We start from the raw sequence: 24,952 nt of genomic DNA, 5'->3' as shown, positions 1-24,952 counted from the left end.
TATTTCTGCGTGCTGTGGGTTTCGTTTTGGAGAGGCTGCGTTTTGCTGGGTAGCATTCCCTGTTTGATATTTGTCTTTGTTTTTACTGAGGTAGGATGTGCATCGTGAAACCTTTTAAGCGATTTATACTTCTAAAGTTATTAAATTTGCTGAAGCACGGAGTCATGTTGAACGTGCAATAGATGTTGCAGTTAAAATGAGCTGAGTAAATGTTTTACTTAATTTTAAAATTAAAAAGTCATTTATTGTTTCTTCAGTCACTGTTTACAATTCTTTTTTTTTCATAAGCGATTTATCACATCGTGTAATATATGTTGAATTTTTTTAACATTGCTTTACTTAAGTTCTACTCTTTTAATTAACAAAAATGTGAAAATGAGCCGCACCACGGGAAAAAAACAACAAAGTGCGTATGCGACCTGCATGCATCCAGACTAGCCAGCGCATAGACGCAGTCTGGTCAGGATCCATAATGCTCGCTTTCAAACCCTATTGGACTGTTGAAATACACTACTATTGGCATCACTGAAAGGACTATTGAAATACACTACTACTGATGTCACTGAAAGGACTATTGAAATACACTACTATTGACGTTACTGAAAGGACAATTGAACTACACTACTATTGATGTCAGTGAAAGGACTTTTGAAATACACTACTATTGATGCCACTGAAAGGACTTTTGAAATATACTACTATTGATGTCACTAAAAGGACTGTTGAAATACACTACTATTGATGTTACTGAAAGAACTGTTGAAATACCCTACAATTGATGTCACTGGAAGGACTTTTGAAATACACTACTTTTGATGTCACTGAAAGGACTGTTGAAAAACACTACTATTGACGTCACTGAAAAGACTATTGAAATACTACTGATGTCACTGAAAGGACTATTGAAGTCACTACTATTGACATCAATGAAAGAAATATTGAAATACTACAGATGTCACTGAAAGGACTATTGAAATACAGAATTATTGGCCTCACTGAAAAAAATATTGAAGTACTACTTCACTGAAATGACTATTGAAATACAGAACTATTGAAGTCACTGAAAGGAATATTGAAGTACTACTAATGTCACTGAAAAGACTGTTGAAATAAAATAATATTGGCGTCACTAAATGATTCTTGAAACACTAGTACACTACTACTGACGTCACTGAAAGGACTATTTAAATACACTATTATTGACGTCACTAAAAGGACTATTGAAATACACTACTAAAGATATCACTGAAATGACTATTGAAATACACTACTACTGACGCCACTGAAAGGACAATTGAAATAGACTACTATTGATGTCACTTAAAGGACTATTGAAATACACTACTACTGATGTTACTGAAAGGACTTTTGAAATACACTACTATTGACGTCACTTAAAGAATTATTGAAATACGCTACTATTGAGGTCACTGAAAGGACTATTGAAATACACTACTTTTGATGTTACTGAAAGAAATGTTGAAATACACTACTACTGACGTCACTGAACGGATTATTGAAATACACTACTATTGATGTCACTGAAAAATACTATTGAAATACACTACTGTTGATGTTACTGAAAGGACTATTGAAATACACTACTATTGACGTCACTGAAAGGACTATTGAACTACACTACTAAAGATGTCACTGAAATGACTTTTGAAATACACTACTATTGATGTCACTGAAAGGACTTTTGAAATACACTACTATTGACGTCACTGAAAGGACTTTTGAAATATACTACTATTGACGTCACTGAAAGGACTATTGAAATACACTACTATTGACCTCACTGAAAGGACTATTAAAATACACTACTACTGACGTCACTGAAATGACTATTGAAAACACTACTACTGATGTCACTGAAATGACTATTGAAATACACTACTATTGATGTCACTGAAATGACTATTAAAATACACTACTACTGACGTCACTGAAATGACTATTGAAATACACTACAACGGATGTCACTAAAATGACTATTGAAAACACTACTACTGATGTCACTGAAATGACTATTGAAATACACTACTATTGATGTCACTGAAATGACTATTGAAATACACTACTATTGACGTCACTTAAAGGACTATTAAAATACACTACTACTGATGTCACTGAAATGACTATTGAAATACACTACTATTGACGTCACTGAAAGGACTATTGAAATACACTACTATTGACGTCACTGAAAGGACTTTTGAAATATACTACTATTGTCGTCACTAAAAGGACTGTTGAAATACCCTAGAATTGATGTCACTGAAAGGACTTTTGAAATACACTACTTTTAATGTCACTAAAAGGACTGTTGAAAAACACTACTATTGACGTCACTGTAAAGACTATTGAAATACTACTGATGTCACTGAAAGGACTATTGAAATCACTACTATTGACGTCAATGAAAGAACTATTGAAATACTACAGATGTCACTGAAATGACTATTGAATACACTACAACTGATGTCACTGAAATGGCTATTGAAATACACTACTTTTGATGTAACTGAAATGACTATTGAATTACACTACTATTGACGTCACTTAAAGGACTATTACAATACACTACTACTGACGTCACTGAAATGACTACTGAAATACACTACTATTGACCTCACTGAAAGGACTATTAAAATACACTACTACTGACGTCACCGAAATGACTATTGAAATACACTGCTACCGATTTCACTGAAATGGCTATTGAACACACTACTACTGATGTCACTGAAATGACTATTGAAACACACTACTATTGATGTCACTTAAATGACTATTGAAATACACTACTATTGACCTCACTGAAAGGACTATTAAAATACACTTCTACTGACGTCACTGAAATGACTATTGAAAACACTACTACTGATGTCACTGAAATGACTATTGAAATACACTACTATTGATGTCACTGAAATGACTATTAAAATACACTACTACTGACGTCACTGAAATGACTATTGAAATACACTACTACGGATGTCACTGAAATGACTATTGAAAACACTACTACTGATGTCACTGAAATGACTATTGAAATACACTACTATTGATGTCACTGAAATGACTATTGAAATACACTACTATTGACGTCACTTAAAGGACTATTAAAATACACTACTACTGATGTCACTGAAATGACTATTGAAGTACACTACTATTGACCTCATTGAAAGGACTATCAAAATGCACTACTACTGATGTCACTGAAATGACTATCGAATACACTACTACTGATGTCACTGAAATGACTATCGAATACACTACTACTGATATCACTGAAATGACTATCGAATACACTACTACTGCTGTCACTGGAAGAACTATCGAATACACTACTACTGATGTCACTGAAAGAACTATTAAAATACGCAACTATTGACGTCACTAAAAGGACTATTGAAATGCACTACTTATAATATTGACGTCACTGAAAGGACTTTTGAAATACACTACTTTTGACGTCACTGAAATGATTGTTGAAATACACTACTATTGATGTCACTGAAAGGACTTTTGAAATACACTACTATTGATGTCACTGAAAGGACTTTTGAAATACACTACTACTGATGTCACTGAAATGACTATTGAAATACTAATGGTACCGCTGTATAAACTGTTGCAAAACTAAAGATATTGCAGTATACTATTGCGATACTATTGCAACAGTTACAGAACATGTAGTTTGTATTTTGATGAAGATTTCCCATGTACCTTTTCTCATATATATATTCTCGCTAAAACATAGGTTGGCAGGCACTAACAGAATAGTTGCATTTATAGTGATTACATACCTTAAGTTTTATTACGTGGAGTTAGCTTATCAGTACAGCAATGATATTATACAAGTTCTAAAAAAAACCCGGAAAGTTGGTTGAAATCAGACTCTGTCTTGGACAAACATGATTTTTGTTTGTGTCGGTTATCGAAAAGATTGACAGTTGCTGGAACTATTGGCAATAGCTCTTTTATCATTATGCATACTTTCGGGACACAAATAATCGCAATCAATGAATGAGGCTAACAAAATGACATGGCTTATACTAAAACTTCTGGGTAAGGTCGATCGCTTAAATTGTAAAAGCTTGGGCGCAAACGTTTTCCTTTTACTATATCGTATATGTTTTTTTACGTATATACATATTAATGATAGTAATACAATGTTATTAAACCATGGATATCTATCTGATGTTACATGTCAAAGCAAACCACAATCATTATACAACAGAAATATTCTCCATAAGAACCAGATTAAAACGAAACTGCCATATTCTGGCGAGGTTGAAAGAACTTGGGTTCAGCATATTTGCTTGTGTTTAAAAAGGTTTGAAATAATAATCGAAAAATTGATATCAAAATAGTAAAAAGCACAGATTTCTCGTTTTGTTTGGTTGCATGCTATGCTTCCAAAGGATCTTTATTAAGACTTTTTAACTGCACAACAGCAATCGAAAACACTTTTTGTCCATTTGGATCATTGTGTCTATTCAATATTTCTGCAATAGAATTTCCATTCAATAAGGGGTTAAGGTCATTGACTTTGAATCACTTGCCCCTCACCGATGTGGGTTCGAGCCTCACACTGGGCGTTGAATTCTTCAAGTGAGGAAGCCATCCAGCTCGCCTACGGAAGGTCGGTGATTCTACACATTGCCCGCTAGTGATGAAGTAAAGCGTAAAGGGGCATCCGGGGTCTTCCTCCAGCATCAAAGCAATGTCGCTATATGACCCATAATTGTGTCGGTACGACGTTAAATCCAACAAGAAAAGAAACAAATAAACAAAACAAAACAAAACAAACAAGCATGACATATCAACAATGTAGTGAAAATTTGTTGATCTGAAATTTCGCTCTTCAGTTATAACCAGTGAACATAACCAGGAAAGTTGATATTGAGCCGTGCGTGACATATTTACGAATAACATACTGCTCCATCTCATGATACGTACATAGGACATAACGATGGTTGATCAGGATATTGTATTTGTCTTGTGTATCCAGCTATGGATTATAACAGGTTTTAATGCTTATTTATAATTGTTTATATAATAGTTATACATTTGATTTCATACTGACAATAAAGTAGTTGTGTAATTTGCCATTTTCGAGCTCGTACATAATTATACCCGCGTTACATTTTTCTTTATTTTATTTTATTTTATTTGGGTTTTACGGCGCACCAACACGGTATAGGTTATATGGCGCCAAACAGGACTACAAATTTTGGTTTCATATCTCATTTACATCGAAATAAAAACATGAGGTATGTAATCAAAATTTGCATACCTGCTGGAATCACAAAGTTACAGCACAAGTGTTAAGACGCCATTAGTCGCCTCTTAAGATCATGCAAGGGTAAGGCAGTGGTTCCAATTCTTTTCATACACAGATCGTCCCAGAACTACATGTTCCAAAATAATGATATTATATTAACCGGACTGAAAATAAATAAGGAAATGTGTCAACTGTGAACACCTTTTTATAGTTTTCATCAATTTCCAACTCGTACATGTACATGAACACCGTTTTATGTCTTCCAGTAATGATATTTCATTCTAACGAAAAATAATTGCGACAACTTTTTTACAAGTACATACTAAACCACTGTTAAGAAAATTAATTTTTTGTGCTAACGAATGTTATATGTACTAGATATTTATTTGTGTACATATTCCCGTTCTACAAATAATTTTCAATTTAATAGGCCATTTCCGCCTGACGGACATATCCGTAAGCCTTCGCGAACGTTTCTTTATCTCTATTATCATCGTTTAATTATAATTTAGATGATACAGAACACGACGAGTCAGACAATGATGCAGGGGAATGTCAATTTATTCCCTCTCAAAACTAATCTAAAGTAAAAGTATATCATCAAAATATATATACCAACTGACTTGACCCATTTTTGGTTGAGCATAGGTTATAAAATTTATTACAGAATCCTTAACATTTTTAGACAAATCTCAATTTGGTAAATTTTGAAAATTTTGTTTAAGATTTTCTGAAATGCACAATAGTTCTTATGTTTGCTTACAATTGCAAACTACGTAACTTGTGAATGTAACTGGATAGAAATGAATAAGTTGTCAACAATTGCATACCGTATTATTATTTATTATTATACCACACTTATATAGAATACATAATATGTACGTTCAAAAGTGCTTTACAAAAACATAAAGAACACATACATACATATACATACATGTAAATTATATTGGTAAAAGATTAAAAGGAATAGTAATGAAAACAAGATCATCCATAGATTATATTCAACGTTAAATTACATTACGAGAGCAATCCCTTTCTCAACACAAAACAAACCTGGTTTGACGCCATTTTCAACAGTATTTCAGATTTTGTTATTTTATATAGATCTAACATGTGTGAAAGAGGTGTGTTTTCAAAGATTTTTTAAATGCGGATAGTGAGCTTGAATCTCTGATGCTTGCTGGGAGGGCATTCCAAAGCTTTGGAGCTGCATGCTTGAAACTTCTGTCACCAAACATTACTGTTCGACTCCTCGGTACAACCAAAGACCGTATAATTTTATTGGAGTGATGACGTTGTATTGGTTTATGCACGTTAGAATTAAAGCCTTTGTAGTTATCTGATCTAGGAGACGTTGGTCAAATTGACATGTTTATAATAGTTAAAGAAAGTAGTTTTTTTATGATTCGGCTGAAAAAGCTAACATGTGATGCAAAGAATATTACATTTGTAACTTTCCGCATTGATTTTTTTTCAACTCGTTTAATAAAATTGATAAAATGCTCGGCAGAGCCTCGCATTTTATTAATTCATTCAACTCGTTTAATAAAGTCAATATGAAAAGACACTCATGTTTATCCTATATATAAGGCCATAAGATTGCAAACAAATAAAACCTTACGAAACAATCACAACTCACTAATACAAAACTTCATTTTATTCCCTTCGATGGCATGTGTTTGGTAATCAGACATTTTTCTGTCCGTTTTTCCCTACAATTTGATGTGTACATAATATACATTTCTCATGATTCGGTAGGGGAAATGCTGAATGTACAATATAATGACATAAATACAGGTGTCCTTAGAGTTCAGGCAAAAGCCTTTAAGTTAAATTGTTTTCCTTTACCATGGCTTTGTAATACATTGTGTAGTAGCGACATTTACGTGATATTTTTGTGTGTTCTTTTTTCAATCTAAACGATTTAGCTAAATTCATATGACGGAATGTCCATTCAACATTAAAGCAGTTACTAATCTTTATCCGGTAAAAATGTTTTTGCACGGGTGATAAAATTATATACAGAAAGTTGAATAATACAAATCTGAACATATCTATAGCAGATTATGATTCAAATGGAAACTATGAGCTTGAAATTGTTTTTTTTTCCATTGCAAGTTTTTCTTGTTAGATGAGTGCACATCTCTTTCGACACAACTTAATGTAACCTTTAGATCTGTTTCAATTCTTTGTAGCAGACGGCGTGAATGTTGCCCTCAACAAGCCAGCTGAACTGTCTAAACAATACCAATGGTCTGATGGGGATGATACTGCTGAAAGGGCTGTAGACGGAAACATCAATCAAGACTTAAATCGTAATTCCTGTTTCCATACGGATATTTCCCCGACTAACTGGTGGTATGTAGATTTACAGCGCATCTACAGAATAACGAAGATAAAGGTGTATAATAGACTTGATTGTTGTTGTAAGTATTTTATTAGTTTATATATTTCATTGTCTATTTTCCTTTGACTTATTAATGATGTATACAAAGTGTAGACATTTGCACAATTGAGCCCAGTAAGATATTCATTTACAGCGGAACTCATAAACGATAAATTTCAGCATACTTTTATCATACTAGTATTAGGCAGCTCCCGTCATCACTAAGACGCCCCGTCGCAATAATATAACACCGGTTCTGAAGGAGCTTAATTGGTTGCCAGTAAAATACAGGGTGCAGTACAAGGTTCTGACCTACACCTTTACAGAATCAGTCCCCTGCCTATATTAGGGATATGATAGAAGTGTGTAAACCGGTTAGAAACCTAAGATCACAAGACACGCTGTCACTGCTAAAAACTAAAACCATTATGTATGGCAATCGTAGTTTTTCGTTCACTGCTCAAAAGCTTTGGAACTCCCTTCCCGTCAAGGTCAGGGAAGCTCACACGCTAGCTGCTTTCGAAAGCCTGCTAAAACAAACTTCTTTGTACAATATTTCGTTAACTGACCAATACATTTTTTTTCTTTTCATAATACAGCGTAGAACAGTATTTTATCCTAGGGTCACTTAAATACTTTTAAATATGTATGTATGTTTGTCTTGTTTTATCTATATGTTTTACATTCATGATTTTTGTTAATGTGGAATGCATTATTTTTGTATGCGTATTTGTTTGTATTATTTGCAGTTTATTCTGTAAAGGCCTTTTGACTGTGTACATGTGCATGAAAAGAGTACTATATAAATGTAGTGTAATAATAATGATAATAATAATTAGTCTATTTTGATGAAATCTTATGTTGTCAAATGTATCAAATAAGAATAAATCAAAGCGAAAAGAGTGGTTAGCTGTACAGTCAAACTTGTGCTAGCGACCACCCGTGAATAGCGACCACCAGTCGAAAACGACCGGTCTCTGGTCCCCCCATAGAAAAATGCTCATAAAAAGGCCGCGAATAGCGACCACCTGGCAACCGCGACCAGCGACCAACCTAATTCATTCCCAAGGGTCATTTTACCCCCAATAACGACCAAGCTGGACCGTTCCGGCATAAAAATATTTGAAATCCGCCGAATTTTCACGACTTTCGCATTATAGCAAACATAATAATTACTGCTTGATTGAAAATATGCAAGTTTTCACCGGCCGAATTAATACATAGAACACAAAGAAAGAAGAAGCTGTAAAAAAATACGTCTTATCAGCATGATAATGGCTAACTGAGAAATGTCCCTTCCCCCCGAATAAAGACCACCTGCTTGTTCCGAAGAATGGTCTTTGTTCACAGGTTTGACTGTATAACATGAATCTTTATTATCAAAATATATTTACTTTGTACTACTTTATACATCTTTATTCTGTGCATTTTATTTCAGCAGAACGATCTAGAAATCTAACAGTATTGTTGGGTAATTCTTTGGATAATATGACACAAATGGTTTACTGGCCGGACCCAATTGGAGCAATAAAGTGTTTATCCATGCCAGTGAATACAAAAGGAAGATATGTTAAACTTGTCCAAGAAGCAAATGATTATTTCCACCTCTGCGAAGTGCAAGTATTTGCGCCAGCAGGTAAAATTAGATACTATTGTATAAGATTTTTTTGCGGTCCTGTTCGTTAACTGGGGATTGGGGTATGGATGGGTACCAAATTTCAACCGTAAGTGAAAACATTATTACCAACAAACAAAAGCAGACTGAACAAGAACATTTTTCTGTATTTGTATTGCTTTGATTAGCTCAACAAATTTATTTCCACATGTCTACTACTCTTTTTCGCCCTGATGTGGATGTCTACCTCTTTTGCATTATTGTTTTCGAGTTTAGATAATTACAGATGTACCTTTTATTTTAGAAAAACATGGTACGCAAATAATGCAAAGTATTTGATTATGATCATACGTCGTAATGTAGATAATTATTTTTTTTATTGATTTTTAAGATGATAATGAATGTGACGCACGCGGTGGCTGTGAAGCACGCGGTGGCTGTGACGCCAATGCAGATTGTATCAACACCAAATCTGGTAACTCGTGTCAATGTAAAACGGGATATCATGGTGATGGAAAGCAATGTTCTGGTATGTTTGGTTTAGAGTGCATTTTTACAGAAGACAAAATTGTTGAGATGACTTTTTCTTCTTTTTGATAAGCTACTTAAAGTATTAATTTGAAGAGGTGCAAGACAGAACCTTTTAACTGCTTCTGTCAGTGAATGAAGAAAAACGGTAATCATTAGATAGTTTGAACATTTTACTTGAGTATTATAACATTTTATTACGGTTGTAGGTAAACAACGTTAAATGAAAAGTACTTGTTTTAAGAAATGTGTATCAGGAGAGGACCGAAATCAGATTTTTTCCAACTCGAGGTCCAAAACCTATTTTATATGTTATTTATTCATATCCAGTCTTTAATGGTATTAGTAGAGTGTTTTAAATCCTACTGTACTCATTATGCATACTTTCTACATGACGATAGGTAAAACACAGTATTTCATGAGCATTTCAATGTTTGACAGCTATGCCACTATTATGAACCATTATTCATTCTGTATAACGATTACTACAATAAACATAAAAACCATTCCAATATTCACTTTGTCCAAACAATTGTTTCAATCCTGGCTTCTTTTATTTAATCTTAGTAACAGTGATGGAGGGTAGTTTGATGCTTTTCACTGACAAAAGGAAAAATATTGTCGTTTTATTGACTTTTACCAGAAATGGCATTGTTATAATTCTATATCGATCAGTTCATCTCAAATCTCATTTAGTCATATCCCATAGAAGTAAAACAGCAAGTAAAAATCTAAGCTGTTACAGCTAAATATTTCCAATCGATGTAGCTACCGTTTCATTTTGTAAGCAGTCTGTTGATGAAAAGTTTGGACTTTTTTAATTACCTGTTGCATTTCTTTAACCTTTAGCCTGCTGGCGGCAAGTGATTCTGCCTTTGCGACCAATGCAGACCAAGATCAGCCTGCACATCCGTGCAGTCTGATCATGGTCTGCACTGTTCGGCATTCAGTCAGTATCTTTTTGGTACGCATCCCTTTTAACAGTTAATGGTACTGTCCAAATTGAAAGATGGATAAGTTCATTATACAAATTTAGATGGATGAGGGTTAAAATACTATAGATGTTCGCTATACAGGAACAGACGTCAATACACTGTAGCAGTGAGGAATGACTGAGCGTGTGAAATCCTATAACTAATCAAGAGACGTTGGGCTTTGCCCCTTTGGACCTCTGATAAGGGATCTGTCTATTACTCACAAAGATTCTTGATAGCCTATTGCCCATTACTGAACTAAATGAGAGAGACATCAAATTTGGATACACTGTAAACCTATTATGCTTTATAAACTTAAATATGTATTCATGTATTGAAAGTTTTCCTATGAAAATAAGATATGTTTTGTTGAAAAAAGGGATTGTAGATAAACAGTAGCTGCTGGCAGGAAATACATCCGGGAGGATGTGAAATATCTCTAGCTCGTGGGGCCATTCCCCGATTTACACCTAACAGGAAACATTCACTTCACACTTCCGTGTCTTTACCTTCCGCCAACTTTGCTATTTTTAACAGTACTCATTTTCAGCCATCCATAAGCATTATGGGTAATATTTTATATTATAACAAGCGCGGGCAACAAGAATGGCATATGATGGTAGCAATCGTTTGGCTTATGTCAATTTAAGTGTTTGTGATCAGTAGACAGAAGAATATCTAAACGGACGTGGATGTGGATGCTATAATCCATTTTGAGATGCTAATTACGTACTGCTTATTTGTTTGATATTATTGAGCGACACGTTACACACTTTCTGACATCCTACTAACTCTATAATGTCAACCTTTTAAAGGCCAGAAAAAGTCTGATTTTATTGACTCATTTCATATTTGGCTTTCACCAAAGTCATAAATTATAAATGATAAGTGATCACAGGTACAATACTTTCTCTGCGATACTAGTCCAAATCAGGCAATTAGATACTTCCCCGACAAAATATGTATAGTGTCTCCAGTCAGGAACCCCAAAAACTATGTTCGTTTGACACCTGTAAATAACATATCAAATAATCAAAATGTTAACTGCTATAGTAGAAAGTTGCCTGAGACGGTGAAATCATGTACCAATCAATATCCATTTAAAGCCTTAATTGAAGTAGGATGTCAGAAAGTGTGTAACGTGTTGCTTCAGAATGTGGCAAAGGAGTTTATGGTGTAAATTGTGAGGGAAAATGTGGACAGTGTACGGATGATGAATGCCACCCAGAAACTGGAGAATGTCTCCGAGGTTGTCTGGCTGGATACACAGGTCCACTGTGTAAAGACAGTAAGTGAAATTCAGTGTTCCGCCTGATAAATTCACAATAACGCAGGTCATAGTTTATTTGAAAAGGTCTAGTGATAGATGTTGATTTTACCATTTACCATCATACATAGCTGTTCCAATTGGTCATGCTGTAACAACTCTGTACATGTTTATATCCAATACAGTCTGTTCAGACAGTATTGGATATGGTATGTTCAAAACGTTTTCGTACTGTCGTAACAGAGTTCTGTGTCACTTGGAGACGGGGCTGTGTCCCAGGATACATGAGACAGAAATGTGATATCGGTGATATCACAATTTGAATTATTGTTCACAAAAATATTATTTCAGGAACACGTTAACACAACTATGAATATTCCACAAATAATTACGACTACAAAGATATTTTACTGGAAGTGTAGGATAGTTGTATTACCTATGAGAGCAATAAATATTTAAATACTTAATAACATTCAAAGAGATAATGGTTGTGAGCTTATTTGCAGTTCGTTATAGAAATTATCGAGGTTGATTTAAACAGTTTTAATTCATGATATCATGACCTGATGAAGGTCATTATATGACCGGAACCGGCAGATACATATTAATCAATTAAAAGTATACACGAGGTTTGACGTGTCGTTCCTCTCAGCTCTCTCTTATAAACAGTTTTAAAACTGTAAAGAAACCTACAACTGCATTTACACAACTTACATATAAGAGTACGTGTATTTCAGTATAAAACACCTGTCTGTTGCAGACTGTTCAGATGGATATTTTGGAGCAAACTGCACGATACAATGTGGACATTGTTTGTTAGGGAAACCGTGCGACAAGTTCACAGGTCAGTGTGTCGAGGGATGTGACAAGGACTTTGTTGGTGGTGACTGTATGACAGGTAATGACATTCCTTAAATTGTCTTGAATCCTATTTTTAGGAAATAAGAGAAGGCGACATATTACTAAACGCTTTCAATAAATGTTAATTAGTAATTTTGATCGTTTGTTCAAAGTTTTTACTCAACGGTTAAATTAACTAATATCGCGTTGTATTTTTTTCGAATCGCCATTTCTTGTTAAGATTGGCTGAAATGGGTAAATACTTTATATATAATCTTTTTAAACAAATTCCCAGTTATGAGTTTTAGAAACTAAACTTGTTTTCCTCGGTATCTTACACTATCAGCCTAAGATAACTGTTCTACCTTGAGAAAATATATTTTACTGATTCCCAGACACCAAATGACTGATTTTATAATGTTAATCATTTAAACCACAGTAAAGGTTTGAACCAAATAGCTTGAGTACCTCACATTATACCACCACTCCTATTTGCTTTTTCTATGTCTTCTCTTACAAGTCCTCAGCAGGAGGAATAAACTAGTTGTCAATGAGTGAGTGAGTAAGTAAATAGAAGAGTAATATAAAAAGTGTAGTGGATTTTCATTTACCGTCTATAATTCCATTGTGTCGGAGCAAAGCCCCGACCCAATAAGCGAAGTGCAGTAAACAATGCCCCTTAAGATGCATTTGAAATACATTTTGTTTATTATAAATTAAACATTAATAAAAGACATATAAGCTTGATCACAACATTTAAGCCAAATCATGTTGGAAAGTCAACAACAGTAATTGTATTTCTATATAAAGGAGGACTTATTTGCATTTTAAAATGAAAAAAAAAGGCTTTATAAAACATGAACTGGAGTAAAAAATAATGAAGCCAATGAATACACTTAAACTGTTTTAACCATGGGGTCTGTTTTGTACACAATGACTTTATTGTTCCTTCCTTATACGGGCACTTCTGTTATGTTAGTCAGTAATTAAGAACTAAGATAATTTAGGTCAATAGAAACTTTAAATCTTAGTTCAAAAGTAAAGATATGAGCCGTGTCATGAGAAAATCAACATAGTGGGTTTGTGACCAGAATGGATCTAGACCAGCCTGCCCATCCGCGCAGTCTGGTCAGGATCCTTGCTGTTCGCTAATGGTTTCTCTAATTGCAGTAGGCTTTAAAAGCGAACAACATGGATCTTGACCAGACTGCGTGGATGGCAGGCTGGTCTGGATCCATGCTGGTCACAAACCCACTATGTTGATTTTCTCATGGCACGGCTCATATATGCATTGAATTAAACTTCTACATTTAATTGTTATAGTTTTGCCTAAATTTTGATTTGTATGGACTACATGTGTTATATTTTCTGGCCATTTTTAATCATTGAGAACATTTCATTCGGTGCTTGTAGCGTGAGGGGTGTTGCGCATTTTATTATCTGTAACAACCCGAGCCTGCTAGTATTTTACTTGGCTGTATTCTCCGATTAGAAGGGATAATCTTATAAATTTTATCATTTATAAGGTCAAAAGTTGATAAAATACATGTATGTATTATATTGTGTTTTACACGAGTAATATTATATTTTTATCCAAAAAAAAAAAATGTTGAAATTTAGAGAATGCACTTTATTGTTACAGGCAGAATATGACGGGAACATTTAAGAGGCTTTGATATCTTTGATGTCTATGATATAATTATATTCATGTAACATTTCTACGGTACTCTTTTAATTAAATGGTTTTGGTGGATATATTGACATCGTAATTACATGTAAATGAAGAATTTACTTACTACCATATGACTAACCTTTCGTCAGATACGGCCAGAACCAGGTTACTTCGTCAAAATATTTATCAAATACACATTGTAGGTAAAAAAAGTATGTTTAAGATCTAATAGATATCAAGGCACAAAATATGCCTAACAGCATTAACACAAAAAAAAGCAGATAACCACTTTTTTGCATTGAAATGACACTATAAAATTGAAAAATCGTCCAAGGCGACCAGTTCCAATATTAAATTTGATTTACAAAATATTAATTTGCACAATCTTGATGGAACAAGACAGTGTTTATATCTGTTATTATGTAACTTAGGTTTAAGGACACTGTGGTGTTGTAGTTTCTGGTCCATTCGGAATCATAGAGTGCATTCAATCGTATAACAGAATTCCACTGAAGCCGGTACTAGGGAACATATATGTGCAAAATGCTTATTTCGATTAAAACAAGGGCGAATATCCATCAGGGAAAGCCACGTCTAGAGTTTAGAATGCATAATAATCCCTGAAGGATGAAAATATAACACTATTGATAGAATGTACGGCGTTGGTGTTACACATTTCATTACTTCCCATGAGCAGCTTCAGTCAAAACAATTCTGCTAGTATTTTCGCTTAGTTGCGTTCTGTTCAGACAGACGCTTCAAGCACCAGACGGCGCTGAAAAGGATAGAGTGATTGTGAGTGAGTTTGTTAGGACAGTCTTTTAATGTCATTACTCTTTGTTTGTGAATACCGTTTATACATGTGAAGGTTTATGGTTACAAATTTGTATGTGTCATTGCCTTTAAAAATGATAGTTGTCTCTTATGGTTAAGTGACAATTTTTGTAAAAAAAAAAGGAACTGGCACTACTGTCTTACCCCTGCATTCTCATTATATACGGGTAATAGGTACTGACAACTTGGTTTTGCTGCATCTCTGTGTTTCCGCGTTTCCGGTAGGTATGCAGAATTGAGTTTGAGGTTGTTTCTTTTTTCGATGTAAATGAGATGCGAATAAAAACATTGTCAGTCCTGTTTGGTAGCGTACATCAACAGATTAGTTCAAACGATAGAAGTTTGTATGTTTTCACTTACTTCATACATCAACCGTTTAAGACTGTAGACATATAGACTGTTTTTACTCTAACAATCACGAAACATTTTATAGTTCCTGTTTAGTGATTCATCTTGATTCCGTTATAATTTTGCTGTTATTATGGCCGGTTATAATTGATATCACTCTACAACAAACTTTTCCACATACATGTATGTACAAAATACAAATTCATCAAGTGTATTATTGTTTCACGCCAGAAAAGTCTTAAATGTGTGATTTTTTCTCCTTAACATATACACTATATATTAAGAAGATTTTATTTTATGCTCATATCTTTTCTTTTATTTCAAGTACTTAAAATGGAGCAAAATTAATTAGTTTTTAAGTGACATGGTACATTACAACGCATTTTTCTTATCGAGTTGAAATTCATCTAAATACTGTAGTATTTGAATTTTGTTTGTAAAGAAGACACATTTTCGAAAAAACTTATATTTCAGAAGCACAGAGAAAAGGAAAAGGGGCACTAGGTATGGTATCTGTACACCATTGAACACTGCCTTCCATATAATACCAGTTAAAGAGAATTCCTATAGTTTTTTTCCTTTCATAGAAATTTTTTAAATTCACATATATGATAGGAAAATTTGTGCTGAAAACAATGAACAAATAAAAACAATAGCTCACCAGGCTTGTTTTTGTGAAAAATTGTTTTGAACACACCCACTGTTGCTGAAACTGCTAGCGATTTTTCAACATTTTCATAATTTTCTGCTTTTTTTATAAATACCAACCAAAATATACATCAAGACAACACAATAAGGTTTTTTTCTTTTTACAGATTTTATTATATACTTATTTGATATCATAGTCATATTTGTAATACTCTGTCCTTACAATAATGGGTACAAATGAAAAAAAATATTGTTTCATATTTACTTTTGTGAACTTTTTTCAGTGAAAAATATCCATAGTGAAGAATATTTTTTTAAATTTTGAAAAAATTCTTTCATAGAATTTTTTCCTGTTTTTCTTGTGTATAGATAATTGTATTGTGAGCATAAAAATGGCTAAAAATGTATGGGTCACCAGGCTAAATTTTATGTTAAGACCGCTAGAATACAACACCTGTTCGGACGGAAAATAGCGCGAACCTGGCCAAACTGATTACATGTATGTCTGCTAGAAGTTAAAAAAAAAGTTTTAAAAATTCTTAATTCTTTCTATAATTGAATACTAAATAATCTGAAAGGTGATATTGTCTTATCAGTACTAAGTCAATTATCTTACATTATATGAACAACACTGTCTTTGTACCAAAATGCGATGTGAAAACACAACCACAAAAATAGCAAGATACCTGTCAGGCATGTTCTTGTCAATACAACATAAACCAGTATCAACATTTGATTACTGATAAAACATATCAAAAATGTTATTTCATTCAAGATTCCTCATATTTAAGACTGTCTGTAACATGTTTCAACAAATGTTGATTTCAGTTCAGTTTTCCATAGAAAGTGTCGGCTGCGCAGAAAGATGCGCATAAAAAACTATCGGAATTCCCTTTAAACGAGTATATATATATAGATACAGAAAGGAGATTCTATATTTCGCCCAATGGTTTCATGCTCTTTTTTTCATTCAGCTGTCCACCATTTCCAGAATGTTTACAAAGTGAAGATTTCCTCATAATAAAATATTATATCCACTGATGTTCTGTTGTTCAGAAATGTCACTTTCAGAATCATACAGCCTGGGGAAGTTTAAAGAAAACTTTGACCAAAAGATCATTAAGAATCCGATAATACTTGTGCACGTCGTTTACATTTTTCAAGGTATGCTAATATCAGATTGACAAACATTGTTTCTGAATTTCTCTTTGTTCTAGGAATTCCAGAATTTGTACTTCCGACAGTGATATGTGTCACATTGTTTCTAACAGTAGTAGTAATATTTCTCGTTTATATGAAAAGGCAAGTATTTATTTCCCCTTGTATTGTCTTATTACTTTTCAGATATAGTATAAATGAATTTAGAACAGACTCAATCAAACCGAGTCTACTTCTTTAACTTGACTGTTTTAAACGGATTTTGTAATATGTTTTGTTAAGCATCTTAAGAACAGTCTTAAATGGCATCTGGTGCTCGTAAAATGTCTCCCTCTTCTTGGACATGTTATTGTGTCATTTTCTGGACCATTTTGGTGTCATAGAATCAAATCAGATTTGATCATGTTGGTTTTTATACAGCTTTCTTGGTGTACATGGTTAGAACATTAAAGCTATATATAACAACAGGTTACACTTCTAAGTTTCCCATTAAACAGATATAAAATTGAAATAGTGAATGGACATTAAAATCCCTCTCATACTAAATTTACGATATTTTCATATCTTGTTTATATACGTTGTTAAAAAGATAAATTTCTTACTTTGAAATCGCGTGTTCCCAAGTTTCGTGATCTCACCTGCATGATCTGCGTAGGCCAGAATAATATCTTTAAGCTGCCCTAAAATATCATATTCCGATTTATTTTATGCTAACTAATGAAATACTGTATTCTATCAGTTAAATATTTTCATTTATTTTATGCTAACTAATGAAATACTGTATTATATCAGTTAAATATTTTCATATCTCATCACTCACACTGTGAAAATATGAAATCTATATTTTCACACAGTGAGAGATATAGCTCCGCCCCCTCAATGCATTGTGTATGAATTTTAAATTATTTGCTTAAAACAGGATGAAAACTGTAGTCGCACGTTGTTCTTTATAGTATATTTCTCGATTCAAATTATTTTACTTAAAGAGAATTTCATACCGTTATGCAGCAAAAAATAAAATAAAATGGAACTTTATGTTGCATGCGTCTTTATAACGTCACAGCACGTCTGACGTCATGTCCGTTTACGCGCGTCTGTTTCCCGCGCTGAGATTAAAACAGTTGCAAAATGCACATCTCAACGTAATTGAGCATAAAATATAAAGAAAATTTGTTTGTTTTTCGTGAATATGGAATATATCTCGCCTTGAAGTGAGAAAATTTTCACATTTTCACTCGCGCTACGCGCTCGTGAAAATATTTGAAATTTTCTCACTTCTCAGTGAGATATATTCCATATTCACGAAAAACAAACAAATATCCTCTATTTATTTTATGCTTATTGGTGAAATACTGGAAAATAGCAGTGAGATATAAATCGATATCACTCACAGTGCCGAACTTCTTTTTTTCCCAGATAAATTATCTCCCTTGAAATATATTCTTTAATTACCTCCCTTTGCTGCCTTTAAAATTACTGGATTATACTAATACTCAAGCCATACACGAGTCGTGAACTGCTAGACAATCCTATATAGAACAGGCTAGCTATATAATTAAATTGTTACCTTTGTCAGCTTGGTTGCTAGGCCTTGTCATGTAGCTACAGATATGTGTGTTTCCTCTACTTTTTTCCATTGGTTCACTATCGTGAAGTACTTTCCCACTCCAACTCCAACTTCCAAGCCCAGCCAGTTGTGTTCCAACTTCCATCCATTTTGTTATGCTATGCAGCTCCTAGATCAATATTTTCTAGCTATTTCTATTGAATCCATGATGATATTTAATTCTGCAGCTTGATTTTCCAAGGACTTACGCATATTCCACAGTTGTTTAGATTCCCGCGCTGAGATTAAAATAGTTGTAATATGCACATCTCAACGTAATTGAGCATAAAATAAAAAGAAAATTTGTTTGTTTTGAGTGAATATGGAATATATCTCACCTCGAAGTGAGAAAATTTTCACTCTAAAAATCCTCTATTTTTTCTATTCAACTGTACTTTTTTGTATCACAGACAAAGTAAGATTATCAGACATTCATGTGAACACGAGACAACATTTAGTCAAATAGCGATGATATGAAAGAAATTCAATTCGATAAAACAACCTCTTTCAGTTTCCTTTAACGACTGAGTAAAATAGTATGATTTGTTTTCATGAAACACTACTTGAAAGTTAATTTAGTCATTACCTAAAGATAATATAAAATGCTGAATGGTTTAAATGACCTTTTGTTTTCGTTTTATCATTTTAGACGTCCTCCGACAAACGAAACTGAACCAAATGAACAGAAACAGCATCCTCTTCAGACATTATCTGACCTGGTAACGGAACAAGGTCAAGGTCAACCGAAACATCAAAATATCGAAAATAATAAGGAAGAGCATGATTGCGACATTCCAGTAATAGTATATGAAAGTCTAAACATGTATGTAAACGATAATCTAGCTGAAGATATGTATCAGGAACTTGAACCTTACAAGACTGAGGGTCTTCATGGAAGGCATAGTGCAGTACTCTAGAAATCGTGACAAGTAAGTATAAGAAAGCAAGTAACTGAGCAAACATCTGATGTTCATATTAATTATACTTATACATTCCACAGTTTTCATTGCACGTCTCTGTGCGCACAACGTTTTCCTGCGCAGTCCCCTTCGTTAAACTTAGGCAGCAGTTACTCTCTGTGGCTTAGATGGGCTGAACCTGGTATTCAAAGATGGCAGATAGAAAACCCAGTAAAGAAGAGTTATCTTTTATTTTATGCTCTTCAGTGAATTACTTAAAATTATCAGGGAAATAAAATTGTTTCAAACAGTGAAAATATCATATTTATTTTTCCCTGGTATGGAACTACATTTGAATGCGATAATATGAATTATAACATTCCTAGCAAATATTCTTCAGTAGTTAAAGGTAAAGATGTATAAAAATAATGAAAGGATCACAAATATATACATTGTAAAAGAAATCAGGAAACGTTATAGAACTATTTACAGTTTTTCTACATAGAAATCCTGTAAGATCGAAATAAATTTCACTCGCGGACACCACAATTTACATTTTTAATCGCGGCTGCGCCACTCGTGAAAAGTTACATTATAGTGTTCACTCGGTGAAATATATTTCGATCTTAAACTAAAACAAATAAATATGAAATATCCTCTGTTTATTTTCTGTCCAAATTATAGAATAACATAACACGTGAGATATATCAATCTCATCCTTAAGTGCTATTTGTTTCTTCCTTTAAAGAGTCACGGAGTAAATAACAAGTAAAATTTCTTAAACTTGTACAGTCAGTAGCAGTGACATCATGTAGAAAGATGCCCTATTTGCTAGTATTTGTGTTTATACTTCAAGTATACGTGAACGAATCTTTTTTAATATTGTTGTGAAAGGGAGGTAATAAATTTTTGACATGTGGTTATTATTGTCTTATTTGATAAATATTGTTTTCAGCAAGTACCAGACAACACTTAAAAAATCTTTATTGGAATTTTCTTCATGTAAAAATTATTTGTTATTCCTCAATTTTGCATCTGACATTGGAACATTATTCCTTTGTAATATAAAGTATTTATATGTTAACATTTTTTAAATATTGTATTTCTGCTAACACAACAAAATTTATATAGATTCTAATTTTATCTATTGAAACCTTTTTGTCCTTTTTCGAAAGTGCCATCTCCTTTGACTGTTGGTATCTCGTTTTTTACACCACAAACTGTCGAGCCGTTTTAGTGTTCAGGACAATAAAAGAAAAAAACATACTACTGTTTGCAGATCAATTTGCCCTTTCGCCTTTTCTTAAATCGATAGACTTGTACCTTTACGTCACAAAAGAAGCTATTTTTGGATCTCGTCTATACAGGTAACTCCGCCTTTCCGATACGAGTAAAAATACTGAATGAACTTGTTTACATTGGCTGCATCACCGAGAAATGATGATTTAAATACTCATAAATACTGTTGGAACGGGTGTTTAACCGGATTGTAACAGATGTACCAAATCAAATCTGCATTGAATCTTGCCACAATGCAGTAGCTGGATGTGAAAAAAAGACACCCTCTTATACATTACAGGCCTTTTCCTGCCTAAATTTCAGTACCTTGCAGAATTTCCTTTTAAATAATGTATCTCGTGTTTAGTTTTCACTATAATTATAAAACCTGCCTGACTCAAGTTGTTGGATTCGCTCATGATTGATTGAAGGACATAAGTTCGAATCCCGGAACCGACCATGACTCTTTAGTTGAAAACAAGTCGGCAGTTTCTTATGGAATATGTGAGTCTTAGTCTAACTAACTTGACGCGATCCTAGGAAACAGTTACGAGTTATTTTTTCCACTCGAAAGAAATTGTCATCGCTAGATTTGGGTTTAAATGCTGATTTTGTTGCGAATATGAGATAAATTCAAATAAAACTTACACGTATCAAAAGGTAGTCCAAATAATTGTACTCAATAGTTGAATATCGTTTATTTTTTTACTGGTCGATATCCCCTTTAGGAAGTCTAGACAACGTGAAATATCAAAATTTAAAATCGGTCTTCCCGACGTCTCATTATTTAGAGTAATCAAAAGGCGGATTCAATTCCTCGTAACACGAGTAACGTTACACATAAAGTGCAAGTGATAAAACCAGTAAGTTGTGCTGTTATTTATCCTCAATTATTTTGGTCATTTTAGAGTGACTATCACAAATATAAAACAAACTTAACATCGAATTATTTTGACGTATGTGAGTCTATAACTGGTTCTTTCCATGAACGAAGGTAGGGCTTATCAACTGCCTGTATGTAAATAACTGAGTGTTTAAACGACTTCAAATAAATAGTGGATAAATTCACATACACAAACCCCACCAAAAATAAAATAAAAAAACTAGATCTATAATGGAGATAGATTTGCGATAGTTAAGCTACAGAAGACTCTGCAAAAGTTTGAATATCAAATAATAATGGTTGGAAATTTCGTCGATAATAATTGTCATAACAAACAAAAAACGCTGTTTTCATTTGAACGTAGTTGAAAAATTCTATATTCTACTTTTTAAAACAAATCCATTATCACCTTATTGCACTTTACAATGTATGCAAGTACGGCGATACTTCAAAGATAGAGTTAGAGCGCGCGCTTTGTGTGACGTCAAGATAAAGGAAAAAACGTTCCACGATAAGGTGAATGAATAATTTACTGTGGATGAGGAGGGGTTAACCTGTCAGGATTACTCCAAAAATAGGTTAGCTTCAGCTTCACCGTTTTTGTGAAGTAAACATGCAACTCTATCGATTTGAAAAAAATTGAAGGGGCAATTTGATCTGCAAACAGTAGTATGTCTATTATAAAGAAACTACAACATGTACCAAAACGTGGAGCTGTTAAAAAGGACGATTTTGTCAAATATTTACATGTATGCATGCACCTACGTTACACTTATAACGTTTTGTTTCTTTTTCCTTTTATCATGTAAACTTGTGTTAACAATCACATATTGCATCCTATGGTTTGTCTATGCTTCTTACCATTACCATTTCTGTGTGTATTTGTCTAGGAAAGTTATAAAGTTACAAGAAACCGAAGAGTGTCATATACATTTGACAACAAAAGAAATGGAAGGGCAAGGTCAAGGACAAGAACACAACAGCAACAATGGAGGGAAAAATTTTGAAAACTCATTGAATGCGTATGAAAGACTAAACATTTATGCAAATTATAACATAGCAGGAGAGATGTATGAGCAACTTAATGCTGACCAATCTAGGGGTTCTCGAGGGATGAATGTTCCTGGTAACGAGGGTAGGACAGACAACAACAGAGACTAAAGAACCAACAAAAACGGGCAATAATTTTGCAGTGTATACAAATAAAATTTCACAAGCTGATGCATAGCATCTTCTTGTCTAAAACTGTATCAAACAATCATGATAGAAAAATAACGGTTCAGTTTCTTTTTGGTATTTGTTTTATGATTAAACATACTACGATCAAAATCTTAGAAGTCTATAATTGGTGTTCAATAAGAATTTTGATATATTGTAATATATCCTAAAGAAGGAAGCTCCGTTGAGTCAAAATCTTACAAAACTGCTACAATAATTTTTTAAATTATTTTACCACATTTTTGTATGCTTGTAATGTAAGTGCTTCTATTTAATTTCTAGATACACACTTGAGATTTTTGTACCTGTATTTGAATTGGTATGCTCATGTGTACCTATGTTAGTTTTGCTCATTACCTGTTGTTTGAATATTAGAATAAGTATGTTCATATATATCTATATGTAGAATTATATACAGAGTAAATGGTAAATCAATAATAAATTATTAAGCTATTTGGCAGTGAATATGTACTTTGTAGCACCTCGTGTATATGTCTATATATATGTGTGTACATATAAGTTGTATTTATAAAAATATGGTGTAAATAAATTAAAGATAAAATTAAACGTTACGTCATCATTGTTGTATATAATAAGAGAGACGCATGCAACGTATAAGCTCTATAGAATACAACTAACAGACACATTTTCACGAGTAATGGGGTACACTGCGATTAAAGTGTAGTTAATATTGTCACTGTATTCTCAAGTATTCAAAATAAAACGAAGAAGTGTTGTACATCGATTTGGATAGTCATGTGATTTTGTATAACATTTGCCAAATATTATAAAACAAGAACACTCCTCCGTTGCCGAGTGGTTAGATTTGTTAGCTTCAAATCATTTTAATCTTATCGATGTGGGTCCGAGACTTCAATGGGTTTGTAGACTTCTTCATATGTTGAAGCAAACCAACTGGCTTACGGAAGTGTGGTGGATCTACTCAGCCATTTCAGAGAGATGTATAAAGTATATATTAAACTACAAGAAAATCGAACTGAACACGCTAAAACTTCGAACAGTCGAAATATAAAGCTGGACGTATGCATAATTTTTCAAATGACATCAAGTAATTTTAAATTAATAAGCTGTATATATGTAAAGTATTTTGTCTCGTGTGAGCTTTTTGTCATTTGTTTGACAAAACATAAGAAAGAGAAGTGGTTGTAAGACTTTGCATGTGAAATACTTCAATAAATGTGTCGCAGGGTCATTTGTCTGTATATATCCTATATGAATTACTATCAAGCATTTTTCCATTTTTCCTATATTTCATTCCTATAATTCCATTTTATATTCATTATAAATCCACATTAACATCATTTACTGATATCATTAAGTAACATGTAGTTTAACAACGGTGACGGGCATTAAATTTGAATGTGTTAACATCACCCGCCAAGTTCCAACACGCATGCGCACAGCCAGAATACATTTTTCAAGTGAAGACTTGAAATCTTTGTCTCTCTTTGCAAATTATTACATTTTCTGTCTGTCTT

At 33.4% G+C, this 24,952-nt stretch overlaps 1 protein-coding gene across 2 annotated transcripts; it reads left to right on the top strand.

The window, feature by feature from the left end:
• The first annotated feature begins 4,909 nt into the window (after positions 1 to 4,909).
• On the top strand, positions 4,910 to 24,017 carry LOC123552561 (cell death abnormality protein 1-like). 2 transcript variants are annotated; one of them, XM_053542015.1, is made up of 10 exons: positions 4,910 to 5,042; positions 7,495 to 7,725; positions 9,124 to 9,321; positions 9,692 to 9,829; positions 11,956 to 12,090; positions 12,830 to 12,967; positions 16,238 to 16,267; positions 17,629 to 17,713; positions 19,825 to 20,104; positions 23,126 to 24,017. In XM_053542015.1, the coding sequence occupies exons 1-9, from the start codon at positions 4,988 to 4,990 to the stop codon at positions 20,090 to 20,092; spliced, it is 1,278 nt and encodes a 425-aa protein (XP_053397990.1). In that variant the 5' UTR covers positions 4,910 to 4,987; the 3' UTR covers positions 20,093 to 20,104; positions 23,126 to 24,017. The 2 variants fall into 2 exon arrangements, with proteins under 2 accessions (XP_053397990.1, XP_053397991.1); XM_053542016.1 differs by lacking the exon at positions 16,238 to 16,267.
• The last annotated feature ends 935 nt before the right edge of the window (positions 24,018 to 24,952 follow it).

The sequence above is a fragment of the Mercenaria mercenaria genome, chromosome 4 (assembly GCF_021730395.1).
Source record: "Mercenaria mercenaria strain notata chromosome 4, MADL_Memer_1, whole genome shotgun sequence".
Taxonomy (NCBI): Eukaryota; Metazoa; Mollusca; class Bivalvia; order Venerida; family Veneridae; genus Mercenaria; species Mercenaria mercenaria.
Note: the sequence above shows the minus strand (reverse complement) of the source record. Positions and strands in the feature narration are given on the sequence as shown.